Source organism: Sarcophilus harrisii, chromosome 1 (assembly GCF_902635505.1).
Source record: "Sarcophilus harrisii chromosome 1, mSarHar1.11, whole genome shotgun sequence".
NCBI lineage: Eukaryota > Metazoa > Chordata > Mammalia > Dasyuromorphia > Dasyuridae > Sarcophilus > Sarcophilus harrisii.
The window spans coordinates 424,660,622-424,684,336 of record NC_045426.1 but is presented as its reverse complement, the minus strand read 5'-3'; the positions used below and the strand labels follow the sequence as shown (position 1 = coordinate 424,684,336).

At 33.7% G+C, this 23,715-nt stretch overlaps 1 protein-coding gene and 1 long non-coding RNA gene across 11 annotated transcripts in view; one reads left to right on the top strand and one right to left on the bottom strand.

Annotated features, from left to right (window-relative positions):
* Nucleotides 1-432: 432 nt before the first annotated feature.
* LOC100933622 (cadherin-6) overlaps nucleotides 433-23,715 on the bottom strand; it is a 161,624-nt gene continuing 138,341 nt past the window's right edge. For all 3 annotated transcript variants that reach the window (XM_003759645.2, XM_031946146.1, XM_031946145.1), the window contains exons 8-12: nucleotides 23,235-23,371; nucleotides 20,287-20,408; nucleotides 16,188-16,305; nucleotides 15,837-16,088; nucleotides 433-3,283 (exon numbers count right to left, since the gene is read on the bottom strand). In XM_003759645.2, coding sequence (XP_003759693.1) covers nucleotides 2,793-3,283; nucleotides 15,837-16,088; nucleotides 16,188-16,305; nucleotides 20,287-20,408; nucleotides 23,235-23,371 — 1,120 coding nt within the window. In that variant the 3' untranslated portion in view covers nucleotides 433-2,792. The remainder of the gene's footprint in view (nucleotides 3,284-15,836; nucleotides 16,089-16,187; nucleotides 16,306-20,286; nucleotides 20,409-23,234; nucleotides 23,372-23,715) is intronic.
* The window catches only part of LOC105749293, a 120,106-nt gene continuing 103,431 nt past the window's right edge, over nucleotides 7,041-23,715 (top strand). For 3 of the 8 annotated variants that reach the window (XR_004230908.1, XR_004230907.1, XR_004230909.1), the window contains exons 1-4: nucleotides 7,046-7,197; nucleotides 8,237-8,328; nucleotides 11,809-11,992; nucleotides 15,923-16,026. This is a non-coding gene — a long non-coding RNA (uncharacterized LOC105749293). Of the gene's footprint in view, nucleotides 7,198-8,236; nucleotides 8,329-11,808; nucleotides 11,993-15,922; nucleotides 16,027-22,171; nucleotides 22,265-23,715 lie in introns of all 8 variants that reach the window. The other 5 variants (XR_004230904.1, XR_004230903.1, XR_004230906.1 and 2 more) reach the window with 4 other exon arrangements.

Genomic DNA, 23,715 nt, shown 5'->3' with positions numbered 1-23,715 from the left:
GCAGTGAAGTGCATTGGGAAGGATCAAGAGATTAACCTGTGTGGAGGAATGCAGCTTTGTCACTTACTAATTGACTTTGGGCAAATCCCTTACCCTCTCATCCACTTTCTAAATTTATAAAATTCTCCATTGGACAAAATGATTCCCAAGGTCCTTTTCAGCTCCATTAATCTAATTACAAGAAGGGTAAATCCCAGTTCTGCCACTTACTGCTTATATGACCTTAGCTAAATCATTTAATGTCTCTGGACCTCAAATTTCTCATCTATAAAATGAGGGTATTGAATCAGATGACTTCTAAGGTCTCTTCTGGATCTAAATCTATGATTCTATAAGTTTGAGGGTCTTGAAATATGTTTTTCTGTATTTGATTATGTAATAAAAATACTAATTTCCCCTAATTTTTAGTCATTATTAATTTTGACTCTTCTATCTACTAAATGGTATATCTCTTTATTAACTTAAATATCTTTATTTTTGTGAGAGAATAAAAAATGGCAATATCCTAATACTCAATTCACAATTAGAATATCTATAGTAAATTAATGTTAACAGAAAATAAATCCCTAAGACAAACCAGTGTATTAAGCATATCTATAAGTTTTTGTTTATATATAAACAAATTATTTTTTAAAGATTTAAGTTTATAAACAAAGATTGCTAAAGTTACAGTACCTTGGACATTCCTTATCATTGCACATGATAGGGTTCTTTAAATTAGATCATGATGATGTATCATGACATCAATGAAATTTACTAAAAAATTTTTTTAAAAAACTTTTTCATAAATTAGCTCTTCCAAATAAACCACTACATGGATAGTAAAAGTGCAATAATAGGAATGATGCTTTCAACTATTTTTACATTACTTCTTTGTCATGATGTGGAACAATGCTTTTAGTATTAATTTTCAAGGCAGGAATGACAGAATTGCCATGAGAACAAAGACAAAATAAATGTAAAAGAAATGCATTTTTTAAAAAGTTGACTATTATTTTAATTAATACCTTGAACAACCCTGTTTCCCTCACTCAAGATATCCAAGATTTTCATTTGCCTTCTGTAAGCATTTTAATGATAGACTTCCAATTTTATCATTAAATACTACAAAGTCCAATTTTATCCATCTATAGCTATGTCTATATCAAATCTATTTAAGTAAGTATATAGAAATCCAAGTAAATTAACAAAACTCAGTTGCAAATTTTAGGTCTCACCTCACCACCAATAGCATGATTTGAGTTATTCATATGTCACTAAATTCACACTAATCAAGAAAAATTTAGTTTAATTTGGTGAAAAGCCTAAAATGCCAGATTTAAAAAATATACAAATATTTTATTACTTTTACAAACATGCAGTGAAACTGCTGACAAAAACAGGAGAAAAAGAATTGAACTATCTCTGACAATTTTTATGAGCTTTAACAAATAGCATTATTTGTGATTAGCTCATTTATAGTTTAGAATTTAAATAATATAAACAGTTTAGATAATCTCAATTGATAATTTCAATTAGTTTGCTGCTCTTCAATTTAATAAAGTTAAATATTTCCTTTGTTTACACTACTGATTGCTTGTCAGATTTTTGATTTTCCTCCCCCATATGATGCCTCTCACATTGTTATTATGTTACCTCATAGAGGAAGTTCTCTTCAGTTTTCAAGAGTTATGCGAGCAAGGGTCAAATTGGAAAAGCTTCCAGGATGGGGCTGGTAAAGGACTGCCTTTCATTAATTAGCCTGTCTCAGTTTGTAGAGGCTCATCACCAAAAGGTTGGTTACCAGATGATAAATGGCTTCAATAATTCAATAAGAGGAACTACTAAGGTTTGAAGGAACTGTGTGACCTGCATTGGTGGGGAAATATCCATAGAGATGAAAGATCAAATCCTTGAAATATTGAAGCATAATATAATGCAAGGGTAAAACTTCAGCATGCCTATATATGATCATAAGTTCTGAATTAGTAGAGAGAGAATTAAAATTTTAAACTACCACTTTGTGATTTTGACTAAATTGGTGAATGATAATCACTTAATGCTTTTTGACTTGAAGTTTATCATAAAACTATGATAAATTCATATTGAAATTGCATATTCTTAGTTGGGCTGGCCTACAATATTATATCCAAAGAACAGTGTATCCAATGATAGATTGATCTATGGAATGTGTACCCTTGATTTCTAACTAACTTCATGCTTTTGGAAGAGTAGTTAATACTGAAAAAAAAATACTCAAGGAACAGGAGATAATGGCTAGCTGGTATTTCTGAATTACCTGTAAAATTATAGTATACATGACTTTTCATCTCTTTGTCAGTCAATACTAATATTCATGATTATTCTTTCCCCATTACTTTTACTATAATACTGTATTTAGGTTAAATTGCAATTCTTTATCACATCAGTATTGTGTAATGTACAGTTAGAACAGTCATCTGAGTTGAATAAATGAAAGCTAGGCAAAAGAACAGATGAGTGGAAGGAATAATATCCTCAAATATACATTGAGAGAACAAGTAAAAATATTGCTACTTGTCCTCTCTACTACCACTGTGCCTGAAAAACTGGGTTGTTAAACTGGATGCACTAAAAAATAAAATTTTGTCTCTTGGAAACTCATAAAAGTTTACTAGAAAAAGTCTCTAACATTTGATCCACACAGACTGCAGTCATTAACATTTGGAATTGGTAGAATAGAGGACCCTTTCACAGAGCTGTGGATAAATATAAAGAAATAGCCACTTCACATATCTCAATGCTGTATTGGAAAATGAAAAAAAGGCAACATATTAAGAGTCTTTATCACTGTCTGTGCCACCATACATGTCTGCCAGTTTCTTAAACCGCGGCCCCCAGTCACTAAGGTAATCATAGTCTTGATCTCCATCTGTAGTGACAGACTCCAAAGAGCTCAGGGATTCTGCCACAGAACCATTGCCTTCATATGCATAGGTAGCTAAGGAGTCATATGGCGGGGCAGTAGGATCTGTATCATTTTCCTTTAACCTTTGGTTAATGAAATCTCTGACATCAGTGTTATCCCGTACTGTTGGAGTCCGTCGAGGAAGAAAAAGTGCCTCTGGCACAATATCTCTTCGTAATTTATTGTCTTCTATGGCTTCAGGATTTCTTAGTGTGCCAATATCAAAGGCTTGAGTATCTTCCTCTCCACCACCTTCATCATTGTAACTGACAATGTTATCTCTGATGTCCTCTTTGGAAATGATCAAAGGTTCCTTCTTCCTCTGCCGCCTTAGAGCTGCAAAAAGTACCACTGTCACTAGGAACAGAAATAAAACAGAAGGGGAAGGAAAAGTTAATTTGCTACCCAATTAATGTCAGGGAAAAAATATTTTGCTCAAACGGCTAACTTTTAAAAGTTGTCTGGAAAACTGCAAACTAAACTTTCATGTTATGAGAATGTTCCCTACCTCTTTGTGCTCAAATTAGGAACCAAGAAGGAATAAGAATTTGAAAGAAGCAAGAATATAATCTAAGTGGAAGATAGAACACAGTCATCATTTTGTCAGTCATTCCCTTTTTTTTTTTTTTTTTGCCTTTTTTGAAATGGCAAACCAGTCAAGGTAAAAAATAAAATAGCAAAAGGGCTCTAATAAGAGTGCAAATTATGCTGCACACCTAAAATGCTATGAACCTGGTTATGAGGACAAGGCTAGCACCTTTTAGAATGTGAAGAACTCTATATCCAAAATAACTTTGGCAGTAGAATTTCTTACCTCCTCCTATCCCCCTTTGAATAGTATAAAATTAGTCCAAAGACGGCTAGTGAATATGTTTGTATATCGCTATGCTTGACTGCTATACATGGAAACCGGTCCAATAGCAGGTAATATCTAAAGATTCAGGATTTCAAAAGCAATCACAGTTGTAAACATTTTTGGAATGATGACTAAGAGTCATGAACGTTTTAAGCTATCTTGGATTTGAGCTAACAAGCCTAAATGGGGGCGTCTTTTGCTGTTCAAAGTCACTGTTGTTCATTTAATTCTGTGTTTCATGCTTTACAGGAGGCTTCACTTTAAAAAAAAAAATGTGTCAATGAGAATTCAATGTATTTGAACAGTTCAATTCAAATTGATTATTTATAGAAAAGTCCAACCATCTGCAAATGAGTAGTTTCTACATATAATCTGCAACAGATACACTTAGAAACAAACTGAAAATCCTATGTTTGAATCCTATCTATCAGTTACTACCCTTGTGGCTAATCATTTAACCTCTCAAGACTTCAGTTTCTTCATACTTAAAACGTAGGGGTTGGAATGTGTTTTCATCATAATAGGATCCTATGATAGACACAAGGTAGTTAGGTACCACAGTGGATAGAGAGCACTCAACTTGGAGAAAGGAAGACTCTTCTTCCTGAGTGCAAATCTTGCCTCAGACACTTAGTAGCTGTGTGACCCTGGACAAATCACTTAACTCTGTTTATCTCAAGTTTTCTTATTAATAAAATGACTTGTGGAATGAAATGGCAAATCACTCCAGTATTTCTGCCAAACAAAACAAAACAAAATAAAACACCAAATGAGTTCATGAAGATGGGGACACAACTGAAAAACGACTGAAAGACAACCAAATGACATACATAGTTGAAGAAAAACTGCATTATAATGAGCAAATAGTATATACTCAGATCTATAACTAAAAATTTTAGATCTCAGATAAATTCAATTTAGTGTTATGTTTGTATTGGGAGGGTTGGGGGATTGGTTCTAATGTATAACTTCTCCTGAGCATGTTTGGGATAATCTAGAGTCAGAAGTCGTAGAAATTGAAGTTACTTAGGAAGTAGGAGTTCAAAGTAGTTGAGCCAAATATTGGCTATGTTGAGCAAGAGGGAGAATAATCTGGGTCTGTAAATGGCAGTAATAAAGATCTGGTTAGGATAGAGTGAACTTGAAAAACACTCACAATTTTCTTGATTCATTTTCAAATCTCTTTTTTCCTCAGTTCTACAACTTCTTTTTCCTTTTCCTCTCCTCTAATTCAGTTCTACACTTCCTGTGGCTAACATAGACATAGAATTGTTCCCTCCCTATTATTGACTCTTACAATGGCATCACATATTGCTTTCAACTCTAGTTGATTTTGCAGCAGTGGGGTTGGGTTCTAAAGAAAGAATATTGAATCTCTTCTCCACAAGATCTTTAAAGCTAAATGAGACCCATCTGAATCAACAGTCTAAACTGAATCTTGTTTTGAGACAACAAAATAGTTAATAAATTCTATACTCACCTGTATTTTTCCCTATCTCTAAAATATTGGTTAGGCTAGTTTTTCCATTATAGATAGATGACAGTTATCTCCTACACTTGTTTCGCCTGGGGGGAAAATTCAAGATGCACCTTCCTTGACATTGTTTCCTGGTAGCCTAAAGTTAGAGTCTTTCAGACTTTATCGATATCCCTAAAAATTGCCACATTCTGCTGACCAGATTCATTTTCATATGTACATGAGGGGCCAGGCAACATCTATTCAAGTTATTGAGAGGGCATCATCATGGAGTATCATTTCTATGCTATGACTGAGTAAATTCCTTTCGTTAACTGTTAAATGATTTACAAGTGCTTCATTTTGTTCCTGAACTCGAACCTGAATTAACAGGGCAAACCTAGTAACATTCCAAGGATTTCAGGATTTTAAATAAGATATTCCTTCTAAATATTATTGGGTTTATTTGAAACCTTTTAATGAATCCTTAAGAGTAAGACTCTAATATATCCATTCAGTGATGAACTATTTAGCAATTACTCAAGAGTCAGAGGCCTTGGGTTCAAATCCTACTTCAGATACTATCTGTGTAACTTTGGACTGATCACAACCTCTCTGGGTCTCAATTTTCTCATCCACAAAATGATGTTGTTAGACTAGAAGGGCCTCTGAGACTCCTTCCAGCTCTGGGTGTGAAATCCTAAGATCATACTATTTGATTGACAACTGAATTAAGTTTAAAAAAGCCTTTTTTATGTAACTGTATGAGGAAATTAGGAAATTTCTAGAAAGGTTGTGATCAGAACTGGTGGAGAAGTATATTTATCAGTAAATTTATAGATTAGCAATAAACTGAAATAGATATTCCTCCTGACAAATCCATTATCATTTCCTATCATTCCTTGACATATGTGTGTATGCATGTGTGTGTGCATTTGTGTTAGGATGGGGTCACAAGATCATAGACTGAATTTTGAAAGAGACATCAGAGGTCCTTTAGTCTGGGTTCAAATCCTTCCTCTGACATTTACTATATTTGTTATTTTGGGCAAATCAGTTGACTTCTATGTTCAATCCCCTCCTTTTATAGATGAGGAAACTGGCCCAGAGAAATGAAGGGACTTGCCCAAGATCACACAAATAGCATCAGAGGAAAACTTTCAACCTAGGTCCTTTAGAACTAATTTAGAGTCAGCAGCTATCTGAGATAATTTAATTCAATCTTATAATTTTTTTCCCCAGATGAAAAGTACATGATGATGTTATTTATCCGACAGTGGAGAGAAATATCTACCTGTTCATTCATAGTCCTCTGTTCAAACTTGGAATCAATGGTATATGTTGATTGGCTGTGGACAGAAGTGTGATATAGCATCAAAGAAGTATCAGAGTCCCTTGTCTTCCTGACCTGGTACTCTCAAAAGTATCCTAAACAGTCAGTGATTCAAATTCAGGTAAGGAAGGCTTGTTTATTGGAGTGCCTTAGGAAGCTATTTTAATGAATAATTTAATGTTATTTTTAGTTAACTCATCAATAATTTGTAAATAATGATCCTTCTGAAGTACTTAAGGGTGCTTAAAAATTTTATTTTAAAATGTTTCTTAAATATTTCTCCCCATAGGCTTTTTTACACTATTAATGTTATTAATAGTAGTGCTATTATACAACTTAGTGCATTCATATGTACTACCCCTGTATTTCTCACAACAATCTGGTAAGAGTAACTATTATCATCACCATTTTACTTATGAGAAAACTGAAGCTCATTGGGTAAGTAACTAATATAATGTCACAATGGTAGACAATTCCAGGGTTGGGACTCAAACCATGGTCTTTTATGTGCAGTGCTCTTTTCTTTACACTTTGATGTCTATACTATTCATTAAAATCATGGAATTCTAGCTCTGAAATGGACTTAATACATTCTTAGATTTTGCAAAATAAAGACTTAGGCCAAGGTAAGTCTGAATGATCACAAATACAAATTAGAATTGTATTTTTTTAGCCTATCATGAAAATCCAATAATTGAAATGGAATGATTTATTTTGCTTGTGTTATTGGTATGTCTAAGATTGTATGGCAAAGTGGATATAGTCTTTAGTCAGGAAGATATGGATTCAAACATCACCTTTGATGTTTGCTCCACATATCTCTCTAAGACTAAATTAGAAAGAAGTTATTAGTGGAGATAGTTTCTATCCCAGAAATTATCCTACTTTGAACTCACAGAATGGACCAAAAAATCCATAGTTTAAATGAGCCATATTTTTCTTTGCGAAGAGAGCTTTGGATTTATGTAATTGTCTATAAGCAACAGCACAAACTTTCAAAATTAAAATGCAGGTTTCCAAAACTGAATGAGGAAAATATTCTAGGAAAGTGCTCCAGTGCTATAAATTCTATGAACAGTTAAGGATCTTCCACTTTCAGCCATTCCCTAGTGCTATAGCAATAGGTGTTAAAATCAGCTCAGTGGTAGCAGTGTTATTTTTTGGACAAATGAGAAACCTCAAACCCTAAGGCTAGATCTAAAATGTCTTATACTTAACTATCACCATATCAGGACTTTCTCCATCATATATTATTCTTTTTTTAAAAATATCCTATTTTAAATTTAATATTAACAATAACAACATATTAATTTGACATTTTAAATCTTGGTGGGTAGCACAAATACTATTATACTCATTTAGACTTGTGTATGGTAATGGCTAGAGTGTCAGAGTTGAGATTTCAACCCAGCTCCTTGACCCAAAATTCAATTCTCATTTTCACTCCTTTTTCTGGGAAAACATCTTCTATTTTTCATGAGGTAAGTCACATTCTCTGAGGGACACAACTCTATTTCTTCTACCTTAATGCCATTCTTCTTAAGTATGTCTCAAGCCTTGTCTTAGATACTGGAGGCAAAAATCTGAGATAGTTTATAAAAGGTAGATAGCAAAAGGAAGACACCGAAATAGATGGGATAATAAAAAGAGATTTTTCTTATATAGGAGGATGTATAAGAAAAAGGAACCAGAAAGAACAGAGAAAAGGAAGACACCGAGGAAACCAGAAGAGGGGCTTAAAAGGGAAATATAAAAAGGTAATAAGGAGATGATGAGGGGAAATTGTGCCTGAGATTAGTTTGCTTGGGCTAAGGGAATTTTTTTCCCCACAAAGTTGGTTAGAGTCATTGATATAATTAGCATTAAGATCATCTGAAAGACACTAAGGAAATTGGAGGCCTAAATTTTATTCACTTGCTAGATGTATTATTGGGGGCATATTTTTATGGGCTTGGTTGCCTTTGTTATCAATTCCTTATCTGCCTGAAAAAAAAAAAAGACTAAACCAGGTGTTTGCTTATGATTTTTTCAACTGTTAAGAACTATTATACTTTCCTATTAACGAATTATTGATACATTTACAATTGTTTAAAATTCTACGAAGTATTTTATGATTAAGATGCTTTTCTAAGAACCAGGAATGAAAGTAAGAAATGACATAATTTTTCAAAATTAGGGATTAATTTTTTTTAGAGGAGGAAGGAATAAGGCATAGCCTCAAATAGGCATGATTCAGAGTAAAATGTGATAGACAAAGACAAAGAACTCAAAATAAAGTATGTGATGGTGAGAGAGTACAGGATGAGATGAGGGAACAACTAGAAGACCTGTTTGAACAGAGAGGATATGAAGAATACTGTGAAATAAAGCTGGAAATGGAAATAGGAACCCAAATGAAGAAGTCCTTAAGTGACAAGTCAAGAAAAGACACCAGCTCTTATGATCTAGAATTGCCAGCATGACCTTTTTCTTTTTTAATCTGGTTAACCTATTTAATGATCAGAATTTAATAAACAGAGAATCATAATAGAGGTTTGCAGGCTCTTTTAGAAGTCTTAAATTCACTATCACCAGCAAAATTAAAGGATCGGGGATAAGAAATAATTAAATTCAAGAAATGAGTGTTTGATAAACCTGAAAACATAAATTACTTGGGGAATGACAAGGTTTGTTGGAAAAACTGCAGATCAATATCTTACAAAATAAACCATAATAAGCTAAAAATGCACATGTGATATGAATACCAAATGTCATATTATAAATAAATGACAAGAGGAAGAGTTCTGGGTAGCATTCATAGTTATAATTAAGGGGTAAAGTTTTGATGAAAAAAAAAAGGATAGAGTCAATCACAAAAGATAAAATAGATTATTTCAATTACATAAAGTTTGAACAAACATTTGCATGAACAAAATGGAACTAGGATAGGAAGAGAAGTAGTTAGTTGGAAAAATAACTTAGCAAAATTCAGTGTTGCATCACAGATCTTTGATAAGCAACTCATATCTTAGATAAACTCATATCTTAGATATACAGGGAACTAAATTAATTCTGTTGTTGTTCAGTCATAACCAGATTTGTGTACCCTATTTGGGATTTTCTTGGCAATGGTTTGCCATTTTCTTCTCCAATTCATTTTACAGATGTTAAAATTAAGGTAAACAGGATTAAGTGACTTGTCCAGGATCACACAAACTTCTGAGGTTGGATTTGAACTCAGGTCTTCCTGATTCCAAGCTTACTGCTTTATCCACCATGTCACCCAGTTGCCTCTGAAACCATGTATATAAAACCAAAAGATATTCCACCACAAAGAAATAGTTAAAAGATGTAAATAAACAGTTCTCAAAAATAGAAGTACATACTGTTAATAATTATATGAAAGACAGATTGTTTAAAATCACTAATTAGTGAGACATAAATCAAAATATTCCATTTTCAACTGTTTACCCAGAAATCTGGCAAAGGTGGCAAAAATGGAAATGGTCAATTTTGGAGGAGTTATAGGAAAATGGGCATATTGAAGTATTGTTTGTGAAACTATGAATTTTTCCAATTTGCAAAGTAATTTGGAATTTTACTGAAAAAGTCACTAAAAATGTCTATCCAGGGGTCCTCAAATTACAGCCCATGGGCCAGATGCGGCAGCTGAAGACATTTATTCCCTTCATCCAGGGCTATGAAGTTTCTTTATTTAAAGGCCCACAAAACAAAGTTTTTGTTTTTACTATAGTCCAGCCCTCCAACAGTCTGAGGGACAGTGAACTGGCCCCCTATTTAAAAAGTTTGAGGACCCCTGGCTCTATACCCTTTGGCCCACTGCTAGATCACTGTTAAGAAGAAAAATCCAATATATTCACAAATATTTATAGCAGGACTTTTTATAGGTCTATTTACTTAACCTTAGATCACAATGTGCATGGAAGGGAAATTTAAAATAGGAAAGATAGATCATGAATGAGTTTAAGTGTTAAAGGTGGAGTTTATATAGTAGGGAGACATTGAAGTTTACGGAGTAAAAAAAAAAAGTGACATAATTAGATCTGAAGTTTTGGAAACACACTTTTGCAGCTATGTGGAGAATTGATTGCAATGGGGAAAGACAGGGAGACCAATTAGAAGCCCATAGCATTAAACCCCAACCAAGATGATAAGGATATAATACCTGGAACATATTAAGTACTTAGTGAATATTTATTGACTGATTGACTGAGCTAGACTGGTGGTTATATAACTGGAAAAAGGAGGTTGATTATGGGAAATATTCTGGACATAGAAATAAAATTTAGCAGCTAATTGGATTTGAGAGGTGAGGGAGAGAGAAGAATGAAAAATGATAGGGAGCCTATGAACCTAAATAGCTGGAAGGATAGAACTATCCTTAATGGAAATATGCAAATACAGAAGAGGATTGGGGAGGGGGGAGAAAATAATGATTTTTATTTTGGACTTGGTGAGTTTGAGAAGCCTATGGGATATTCAGTTTTAAGTTTGTTAGAAAATAGGCAATAAGTTCAGTAAAGTAATATTATACAAAATGAATATATATATATATGTATGTATATATATACACAAGAAATAATAAAATAATAAAAACCTATATATTGATTATAATAGAAATGGAAATTTCATTCAAAATATTTATAAAATTCATAAATTACCTGAGAATTTATGATTTAATAATATAATTTACCAAGCTTATATAAATATAATTACAAAATTTTCCTTAAAGAAATAAATTAGAGATATATTCAGTGCTCATGGATAGACTGTACCAGCAAAATAAAAAAAATCATAATGCTATTTAAATTACTTAACAGATTTATGGATATACTAATCAAATGCTACAAGCCTGAAGCTTAGTAGACAGACTATAATTAGCTATAGAGAGCTGTTAACCATCTGCATAGAGATGAAAATTAAACCCATAACAGCTGATTAAATCACTAAGAAAAAATATAGAGAAAAAAGAGATGAGGGCCTGAGACTGGACATTGGGTTATACCTGAAGTTAAGATGTTATATATTATAATCTAGCAAGGGAGACAGAGAAGATCAGATATGTAGTAAGACAGTTAAAAGAGAACAGTGTCACAAAAAAGTTAAAGAGGAGAGAGAGTGTTGAACAATGGCATATGCTACAGAGATAGAATAAGGATTGAGGCGGAGAAATCTGTTAGATTTTGCCCCTGGATAAATTATTTTGGAACTTCTCTGACTTTTTCATCATACCTCAGGAGGCTCATCATTGAGAAAACTTTATCATCTAAAAGATCTACACATCAGTAACCTCTGCGACTGAAAGGTGGAATAATGAACTGTAAAACCTGAATTTGAGGAGGGGTTCAGTATATATCTTTTCATTTCCTACCTGGCTGCACTACTTCAGAAATTCTCTGATTTCACCATGCCCCATATCAGGTACCTCCCACATTTCCCTCATTTTCAGTTTCTTTTGTGTGTGTAGTGTATTCTTTTACTCCATTAGATGTAAACTCCTTGAAGACAGACTGCTCTTTTTTTAATGAGGTACTGTATTTTCAACATTTAAAACAGTGCTGGTACATAGTAGATGCTTAATAAATATTTATTAATTAAAAGATCATTTATAACTTCGAAAAGTTTCAGTTAAGTGATATGGTCAGAAGACAGACTGGGAAGGGTTTTGAAATAAACCAGGGTATAGAGTTTTTTCCCTATCAGTGGGAAATGGATATAATTTGCATTTGAAAGTTTAAAGTAAGAGTTTTGGGACATGGTTTTTAGAAGCACATTGAGAGTAATTTTTCTTAATAGTAAAAATAGTATAGACATCTATGATTTCATTTTTGTCATGGTTTTATGACCAGAGATAAGCCACTTCAATTTTTTTGAGTTTTCTCATTTATAAAATGGGTATAATTGTACCAGGCTACCCAACATAATTATTTTAACTACACTATGTACCACAAATGGCTATAGAAAAAGCAGTTATTACTGTCTGCAATGTTTTAAGTATGCTTCTCTTTGAAGGACAAAATAAATTCTTGATTTCTTCAGATATTTAATCCTATGGAATCCCATACTGCTATTTTGAAAGAACAATTCCTGATTACTCTCATGAGAATGAGAGAGAAATATGTATGATATTATTTGTCTTCTTTAGAAAGTTACACAATATAAAGTAATTTATGGTACTTGGAATTTAGATGTTTACTCTCTATGATGTTTGGGTTTAGACAGTGTAACATTTAATGTTTAATGTTGGTGTATTGCATTTCAAAGTTACTGATGACTTCTATTACAATTAAATCAAATGATGACAAATTCTCATTTCTTTTTTTGTAATAGAATTTTGCTATTAGCAAAAACAATAGCTGCTATTATTATTATTATTATTAAGTGTTTTACACACAACAACCCTGTTAATTATTCATATTGGAAGTGCTAAAAGTGTTCCAGATAAGAAGGCTAAGGCTTTGAGAGTTCCTTGGAGATTCCTCATCATAAAATATGATTATTGAACTAGATGTTTAAACTGTTTATAGTTCTAAGTCCTTTGATTTACCCAAGATTAAATAGCTCATAAGACATAAAATTTGGTCTTTAAATTCTAAGATTAGAATTCTTTCCTTTTCTAAATCCTATTTTTTGAATTTTATTTGAGGTAACTGGGCCATTAGTTGGGATTTGGAAATCTCTGCTGTGTAGACTGTTTTACTGTAGAATGATATCTTCCTTTGTGAAATAATAGATGGGCTTCTATATTTTCTTTTTGTAACGTTCACATTTTTTTACATAGAATTCCCTTAAAATTTCCAATGTACACTGCTATAGAAAAAAAAATAATTTGTAGTAAAAATCTTGTTTGTCTTTAAAATTTCCCTGGTATCATGTAATCTTTCTACAGACAATGTCAGATAATGAATATTTGCATTTCCTCTTAGTTTTGGGAAAGTTACTTGATTTCTTCTGGCTATCAAGATTTCTTTCATAGACTTCCATAGAAAAAGCATTTGGATTTAAGATTATGTGAAAAAAAAAACTTTTAAAAAACAACTTCTATCTCTGTAAGGCTCTATTACCTACTCTTTGATTTCACCAACTTTGAAAAGATTTTTTTAAAAAAATCTCTCTATTATGCTATTATTTTTATTGACTTACATCACTAAAATCACTGAATTTTGTGCATCTTTTCCTTTGCATCTTATTTATTTTCATAGCTTTAAATACCTCCTTCATCCTTAGTTGTCAAAAACTCTCACAGTTCTGATGATGAGTTTCAAGGTTTTTATAATAATTGGTAGCACTGATTCAGACTTCCTGAATATTTCATTCTTGTATTACGTTGGCTTCCTTTTAGATAAAAATACAGGTACTCATTTTATCTTTCACATTCTTTGAATCTGTCATATGCTTTCTTTCTTTCTTTTTTCAGGTAGTTGGGTTATTTAACTATAATGCCCTACTTTATCTATTGGGAACATGAATTTTTCCAGTCCAGTATCCATATTTTGAAGGGTGGCAACATTTCTTGCTTCTCAAAAACTACATGGCTGCTAAAAATTTCTGTCAACTTTTATAGGAAGAATTATGACAGGTCCATTGAGAGTAAAAATGGAAGCTGGATCAACATTTGCTCTTGATTATGACAGATATTCAACTCATTTCTCATGATTCCTAGATGTATGTTTTTCTCTGTAGTAGTTATCTTCCAATGTATTATGCCATAGAGTCATTTACTGTATGTTGGCCCATAGGATGGTTCTAAGAAATGGATCTACATTGGTTAGCTAAAAGTAATGGCTTGTGACCAGGGGCATTTCACAGGATGGCATTTGTGAGCAGTGATTGTGGAAGTTCTTTTAACTTTGGAGAAGATCAGGAGTCCCTTAAAATAGACCTACCTGACATGTCAAAAATTCATGATCAAAGATTAGTGCAAACCATGGAGAAACACATAATTTTGAAACCTTCTAGAGATAGTATTGTCAGGGTTCTTATATGGTATCATTAAATATGGAAAGAGCAGGATGAAAGGAAGGAGAAGAAAGGAAAAGGAAAAAAAGTAACAAAAAGGAATATTTTCCTTAATCTTTAAAAATTATTTTATTTATTTTTTTGTTCTATTTATTGTCATACACTAATTTCATCAATGTAAAGAATTCCTGGTATGGAAACTGTCACAAAACTCCATATGCTGATAGAGAGAAACTTTTTATAAAGTTGTTAAATGAAGTAGTGTGGGAGGGAGGCCACTAAAAGTTAAGAGATCACAAAAGGTTTTTTAAGCACAAGCTAATGTTTCAGGAAGAGAAGAACTCTGGGAGGCAGAAAGAAGGAGGGAGTGAATTTTAGGAATGTGGAACAGCCAGTATAAAGACACAAAGATGGGAGATAGTATGTCATGAGTAAAGGAGAAAGAAAAGGCCCATTTAGCTAGATCTTAAAGTGTGGGACAGTAGTGTCCAATGAGAATAGAAAGATAAAGTTGGGGCCAGGTTTAAAAGCAAACAGAGGTGTTTACAAATGTCATACATTCTATGTTCTGTTGTCTAAGCCTTTGAGAACCCAATTACTTCCAAGCCACAATGGAGAGGGCTTTAGTGGAGGACAACTTAAATATTTTATATCTTTCTTTCCAATAACATAAGATTTAATTCAGATAAATATAATGTAATATATGTAAATATAATGTATAATATATTTACATATGCATAAATATAATATATTTTATCCTTTAGCCAAATTAAATATCAACATATTTGCTTATATTTCTATTTAGCTGTCTAATGGCTATGGAATATTCTGTTCTCAAAAAAGCTTTTTAGGTAGATAGATACCTATATTATAGTCACAATTTTACAAATGAGAAAATTCAGGTTCATAAAGGTTAAATGTTTAGCTACAATTATACAGTAAATAGCAGAGCAGTGACTTGAACTCAGACCCCTCTGCTCCCAGTTAATTTCACTTTATATTAAGCCAAAGTATCATGCTAAATGAAAAATGTTATTAGAAGACCTCAAATCATCAATTCATACCTATACTCATCAAAAAATGTTTTTTGGAAAAAATATACTGCTATTCCCTATTTCTTATTTTTAGCTTCCAAAGACAGTCAGATAAAACTAGTTCATCACTGAGGTTCCATTACCCATAACTCCACTCTCTCCCATCTCAGTACATATATTTCAATGGGGCAGGTGGGCAAAAGCTAATGTTTCATAATAACCACTGTTCTCCCTTAACACTAGGACATAAGGCCCACAGAGAAGCAGTTTACCTAGAAGTATAATGATGCACAGGAGGATGGCAATCAGAGCCCCAGTACTTAGTCCAGTTGGATGAATAAGTGCCTCTGCATTACAGGACTGCATGTTGCCGTGATGATCACATGCACAGACACGGATGGTCACGGTCCCTGTGCTGCTTTGAATTGGGTAGTCATTGTCAGAGATCACCACAGGCAGGAGGTAGGTGCTCATTTCATGTCTATTGTATCCATTTTTTCGAGTCAAGATTCCTGCTGTGTTGTCTGAAACCAGAAAGCAGCATGGGTAAGTAAAAAAAATATATTATTAAACTGAGTAAGGATAAGAGGACAATCTTTGGAATGCAATTAGTATTAATTTACCTTTGTTGTCATGAATGGTGAAGTTTGAACTGCCAGCAGCTTCAGGAGCCAAGGAGAAGGAAAATTGGTGTCCACTGTAAGGGTCATCCTTGTCAACAGCACTCAGGGTCTGGATCAACTACAATTGAAATAAAGTTGCCGAATTGCTTTTCTGACTGAGATGGCATGACATCTCCATTTGCACTGAACTGCTAAGATTAATGATGAGATTTAAAAGACTGATGGGGAATCTGTTGTATTCAAAAGACTGGATGATTGGAAAATCCTTGGATGTAAAAAAAAAGTCATAAAACATTATCATTTTGATCTATCAAACGATATTATTTCGCTAGCTGGTAGAACTGAGGCCATTTGCCAAGGCGGGGAAAAGTCTGTTCAGCAGCTTGCCTTAGTAATTAAATCTCAAGTACAAAGAAAGAAACTTGACTAGATCCTTCCCCTCTCTCCATGTAATCCTGACATGGATGGTTTAGAATGATTAGGTCTGATTTTGACAAAATTTAGCATAATTTGTTTTTAAACTGGAAGCAAGAACTTATTTCATGAGGAATTTTATTGAAATCTCACTAATTTGGATTGATGAGGGAAAGGCAGCCTAAAAAAAACCTGTCAAGTCCCTCTCACAGTTTTGAGAGACCAATGAGATAGCTCCCCTGGGGAGGGGATTGACTAGAGTAGCTGCTCAGGATTTATAGGAAAGGAAATCTTGCTGAAATCTAGGAACAGAGAAGGATCAGCCTAGAAAGAGGACACTAACTGTTTAATTAAGGAATAGAAAATATCCCAGGATCACTTGGAATGGCCAGCATCATCTTTCATAGGAAGGATTTTATATTTCACAAACTAATTATATGAAGACCAATAATTCTATCATGGAACATTAAGATTTCCTTGAGGGTTATTGAATCACAGACGAGTTTACATGACTCTATAACTCTTCTAAGCAGAACCCTAAAACTTGAACTCAGGACTCATTCAGATTTCACCTGAAAGAATAAGCCACTGAAACATAGGGTCACTGAGCTTGAGTTTGCATTGCCCTTTCTCTTTGTACCCTGAGAGAGAAACAAGGAATGCTGAGTTGATTCACACATCTCCATCCCCATCTTCTCTTTTAGTTCATCCTTTCTACCAGAAAAAGTTTTCCCAACCATTTTGTACTGTTTGCCCTGAGTATGGACAGTATATGTCCAAAATAGTATGTGATGGTGGGGTTTTTACTCCTAGGATGGGAGAAAAGGGGGTATCTTCCTATTATAGAATGTAGAGTAGGATTGTGGTCAGTCTTAATTTTAGGCATCTAGGAAGGACAAATTTGAATTTTCAAAGGAAAAAACATATAGGGACAAAAAAGCCAAACCATAAATAATAGAGTCTGGACAATGTTGCACAAAATACCCTTCCTTCCTTCCTTCCTTCCTTCCTTCCTTCCTTCCTTCCTTCCTTCCTTCCTCTCTCCCTTCCTCTCTCCCTTCCTTCATTTCTTCTCTCCCTCCCTCCTTCCCTTCCTTCCTTCTTTTCATCCTTCTTTCCCTCCTTTCCTTTCTTCTTTCTCTCCCTCCCTCCCTTTCTTTCTTCCCTCGATCCCTCCCTTCCTTAATCTCTCCCTTCCTCCCTTCCTCCCTCCCTCCCTCCCTTCCTTCCTTTTCTAACTCCTCCTTCCTTCTTTCCATCTTTCCTTCCTCTTTTCTTTTCTTCCTTCCTCCCTCCCTTCCTCTCTTCTTTTTTCCTTCCTCCTTCCCTCCTTTCCTCTCTTCCTTCTCTTTTCCCTCCCTCTCTTCCTTTCTCCCTCTATCTCTTCCTTCCTCCCTCCCTTTTTTCCATTTCTCCCTCCTTCCTTCCTTCCTTCTTTCCTCCCTCCCTCTTTTCTTCCTTCCCTCTTCTTCTTTTTTCCTTCTTCCTTCTCTTTTCCCTCCATCCATCTCTTCCTTCCTTCCTTCCTCCCTTCCTTTTCTCCTTCCTCCCCCTCCTTTCCTCTCTTCCTTCCTCCTTCCCGTCTTCTCTTCTTTTTTCCTTCCTCTTTCCCTCCTTTCCTCTCTTCCTTCTCTTCTCCCTCCCTCTTTTCCTCTCTCCCTCCATCTCTTCCTTCCTTCCTTCCTTCCTTCCTTCCTTCCTAACTTACTCCATTATTTCTTTCCTTCCTTCTTTCTTCTCTTCTATTGGGGTAAGGAGGATAAGGAAACTTATAAGACTTTCCTTTTTTTATTCAAAGGAATGCACTATCACTATACATAGAATGCGAGTGCTAGTAAGAAGGAAGCTTTTGTGAAAATTTTTTGTCAAATAGTTCCATCTTATTAGCAAACACTTTAAGTAGTATCACCATGTATATGAAAATTTTGAAGAATGTTAATTTGTCGATTTAATTATGCAGTATGACACACTGATTTTTTCCCTAAGACTTTTTAGTATAAAGCATTGACAAAGGCATTCAGAAATGATAATATGGAATGTCACAAGAAAGCTAGCCAGGATCTTGGACTATGAATTTTTGTCAAATGGACCATGTGTTCAAAATGTACCCCCAACAAGAATGCTCAGGACAGCACGTTTTTAATGGGGGAAATATTATTAAGGGGCTAGCCAATGGTTTATAGTTTAAGAGCAATGCTGTCAAATAGAAACAAAAGCCTCTAAACCATAAACAGAAATCTCTAAGGTATGCATACTGAAATAAAGCCACATCTTATTGTCATCCATGCTTTATTCAAAAATATCGTGTTAATTATATTTTAATATTGTTAAGCAGCATTGGGGATGCCCCCATGAGCAGCCCCATCTGCTTTAGAGCATATAAATTATGTCTTATCTGGTTCAAATCCACATGGAAGCTTCCTTCCAAGAACATATAAGGGAGGAATCTTTCTCCTCCCATCAGAGAACTTTTCTTCTGACTTTTGTCTTAGCTTACTGCATGGTGATGAAAAGTCTGGAATTAAGTATGCCTACAAAATATTTGATGTTCTTTTGCTTTCTTCCCTTAAAGTGGGCACTATGTAATATAATCCTCTTAGTAGAGGAGGGACATCAGACTCACTTTCATACTTGGTCATCATTTGAAGATGATTGCATGGTGCCTTGTTTTTATTCTTTCCTAATTTTAGATGAATGGATATGGAACAGACCAGGTTATGACCTTGTAAACTTTGAAAGTTTAGAAAAACCATGAGAGGCTAAAACAGGAATTCTTAGTAGAGTCTGCTGCTAACTACAGCAGTTGAGTTCAGTAAGAAGCAAGCCCAGAGGAATGACCTGCTTGAAACACTCCCGCAAAGATCCTGTTCAGTTGAGCAAAGGTAAAATGTGCCATCAGTGGTGAGACTATGCTATACCAATATGTGAACTTGCTGGGAATTCCATGAAGGGAAAAAAGGACTCTCAAAGTTTAGAAGTATTCATTACTGGCCACTTCTAGATTGTGAGGAGGATGTTTTCTTCTCTCCTCAGGAATTGAATGGGTATATGGGGCAGAGTGTGCCCTCTTCTGTAATAGATATTGTTATACTTTAGTTTATATATGTTATATATTTTAGTTCAATCTGGTTTGTTATATCTTCTCAATAAATCAATTACCAATTTATTTTGGGGTGATATCATCTAGTCAAATGATTTAGAGGGAAGAAGATATTTAGTGGGGTGCTATAAATGAAAGTGCCATAAGACCACCTTCAGTCCCTCAAGGTATTCCTAAAATCCTGAGGGTAAGAATAATATTTTGCTGCTCATTAGTGTGAATGGAAGTTTTGGAAGAATCCTTTAGATTCTATACTGGAAAAGCCTGAGTTATAGGATTGTAAAAGGAATTCTATTTATTAATTTGAAAGCATATAGTTATTCAAATGAATTAGAAATTTTTTTCCTAGAAAGGATCCATGGTTTAATGAATAGATACAACTAGTGTGTATCCAGCAGCATCTTTTTATACAGTGAATATGAAGTTGTAAGGAGGTTAAACTTCTTCCCTAGATTTTTATTTACAGGACTAACTTCCTAAGCCGAGATAGCAGAAAATAAAAGTTTAGAACCCAACCCAAGCTGATTTATTACAAATTTTTAATTAACGAGGTTTGATTGTAATTCATTATTTCACTATACTCACCTGTTCTGCCTTTGCTTTTTCACAAACAAAAGTTTCATAGAATTCAGCAAACTCTGGGGCATTGTCATTAACATCCAGCACTTTGATAAATAAAGGTACACGACTACTTTGTTTTGGATTGTCTGTAAAATGTCATAAAAGAAGGAGTTTTCATTTACCAGATTGATCATTCATTTAGTATAGCAACAATAATTAGCAAATTCACTTAAAATATAGATGAGCATCCTGTGAGCCATAAATTAAGTGAAACTAGAAAGCAAAGTAACTAAGTGATAAAAATATAAGTTTATGCTCAGTAAGAAGGGCATGTAAGGTAGAGTAGATTATCCAAAAATGGCTTTTTTTTAGAGTAGGTAAATTCCAAAAGAAGTGAAACAGTAGAAGTTAGAAAAAAGCAAATGAATAGAATATGAATAAAATCTGGGAAGGAGAATAAGAAAGGTATATGAAAGGCTGGTGAATTGTAAAATGCTGATATGGAATAAAGATATAACAAAATAATGACTGAAAAACCTAAAGCGTACAAATTCTTTTGATAATTCTGGAGGATCACTTAATTGTGTTATGATGACATGAAAGACACACTGGATTAGAAGACAGTGTATGGTCAATAGCAAGTGTTTAAGAAATGCTTGTTGGTGAATTGGGATCACTAAATCTCTTAGAGACTCAGTTTCCTCATCTGTAGAATTCAGGTTTGGTAACAAATAAGTAGTAAAATATATTTCAGATATAACATTCTATGGTTCTCTGCCTAAGTTCATAGAGTAGAAATTGAAATTAAATGAATTTCATACTTAATTACTTGAATATCTATGATTTCTATTAAATTCTATTAAATTAATTACTATTAGCTTGGATTCGGTGACTCTGTGACCATCAACTAACACCACATCATTCACATCATCATCATTTCCATCTCCTCCTCCTGCTCCTCTTCCTCCTTAGTGTTTATATAACACTTTAAAGTTAGATTTGAATTAACATCTACCTAACTGTAGATCTAGCACTACATCTTTCACAATCTTTGTAGACTTGATAGATACCATAGAAAGTTGCCGTAACTCAAAAATGCATCCCTTTATAATAGGCTGGTAAAGGATCTTTCCAAATTTACATAAAATGGTTCTCAGGCAATACATCACTGGATCCATATTCTGGTTTAGAGGATGTTCCAGAACGTCTTCTCTTTTGGCACAGTGGAAGAAAAACTCAGGGTCATTTGTAAGCTATTATTTTCATTGAATGGGTATATAAATGAGGCATTTAGGTTGCATGGGGGGGAAGCTTTGACTATTAAAAAAGTTCTTAATAATAGTGATAATGATAATAATAATAATAATAAAGCAATGTTTTAATTTCATAGACCTTCTTTACTGTCTTACATTTAGCTGCATTCAGTAATTGATATTTTGCAAATCAATCTTATTTTATGGTCTCTTTTTATAGCTTCCACTTTGGATCACTTTTTGTGAAATCTGTCATTGTTATTCACTAGCAATAGTTTTCTGGTTGGTTTTTGATGGTTTTCATCTCATACTTCATGTACCACAGGAAAATTGAAATAATTATCTCTTTAATATTGAAGTTATTGCAAAGATAGAAGCCTGGAAGATAAGCTTCCAAGAGGAGAAATACTAATATTATAGGATTTCCTTATTTAAGAATATAGATGTGTTTACATGAATATACACATACACATATATATAACATATATGTATATACATGCACTCATATATATGGTCTCCTTCATTCCTGTTTCATGGGTTACTAAAGACTAAGACACAGTAAAATATATGATTAAGAAAGAAGAAAGCCTGGTTCTTGTGGTAAGAGCAGGAGATGACCAGTTTATACTCTTTGTGTTCTACTGATCTATCCACAGTATCAGAAAAAACTGATAGAGAAAATTAAGCACATTGCAGAGATGGGAGGAAACATTTACTAGAGGAAACAAAGAGTTTCAGAGAATGAGCAGGTGAGGATGATGTTTGAACATCCCATATTGATGGGATCCTAGATCCACTGGAGATTATAATGATAATTTGCTCCTGGAGCAATGTTGAATGATAGCATTTAAGGAATCTATGATTGCAGAAGAGCAGATGAAGGGTAAGTAGGGGACTACCAAAGGACTATGGGTTGGTAGCTGAAAGACAAATAATCTTTTGAATTGTGAAGAATCACATTAAAAGAAGGGTGGTCCTCATATAATGAAGTTTTTGGCTATAACAACTCAAGAATATCAGTAGATAGAGTGCTGGTCATGAAGTTGGAGGGCTTGAATTCAAATTTAGTCTCAAGCACTAGCTGAATGGATAAATTACTTCACCTCTGTGTGTCTTAGTTTTCTCAATTATAAAATGATAACGGCACCTACTTCCCAGGTTTGTTATGAGGATCAAATGAGATATTTGTAAAGCCTTTAATATAGTTCCAGATATATAGTAAGGTCTAAATAAATAAATATAGATGGTTCTTAATAAAGCCTTTTTCCTCTCTACATACAAAAGCATAGAAAGATTTTATTCATCAGAAGTAAAACAAGTAAATACTCTATCTTTTAAAGTTTTGAAGTAGATACAGATATAAATAATTAATAGCTTTGGCTAATAGACATGAATGCAGATATAAATTTACATGCATAAAGTACATAATATGATAGTGTGAGAATCTACTTTGAAGTCCTATCTATAATCTTGGTAGGTATACTAAGTAAATCAAGGGAGAAAAAGATAATTCTATTTTGGTGATTTCAAAAACTCTCCATGTATAAACAGATAAATGCTGTAGGAAGGAAAAAAAAAACATTGCAGACTATCTATTATGGTGCTTCTTTTCCTCAAGAGTTATTGAGTAGGATCATCTCTATACTATGACAACCTTCACAAACTCTTAGTAAGACTTCCTGACATGAGAACTAGCTATAGTATTTTGATCTGACTTACTGATCTCTGTTGCTATGACAGTAATGTTGTGCCACAGCAACGTTTCTCGGTCGAGAAGTTTAGAGGTAAAAATGGAACCATTTCCAGAATCAATGTTGAATATTCTGTCCATATCAGTGTGTCGATCTACAGAATACCTGAAATGGAGAGCAGAATTTAGAAATAATTTTTTCTTAACTGCGGTTCTAATGTATCCTAAAATTACAAGATACCACAATTTACTAAAAGAGTTAGAATTTCATTGTTGTTCCTATTTTTCACATTAAGATGAATGATCCAAGCCACTTTCTAACTCATTTTTCTAAACTCATAACTTTCTAATGATATGTTAAAGTATAGATTTAGATGAACTGTCTAATTCATATTTGGAGGATTTTTAATGATTTGTCATTTTGGATGAAATTTGGAAGGAGGTCTTTTAATAACTACTATCTTGAACTGGGAAGAAAGAAGAGAATTTCTGTTTTAGCGGTTCTAAAAC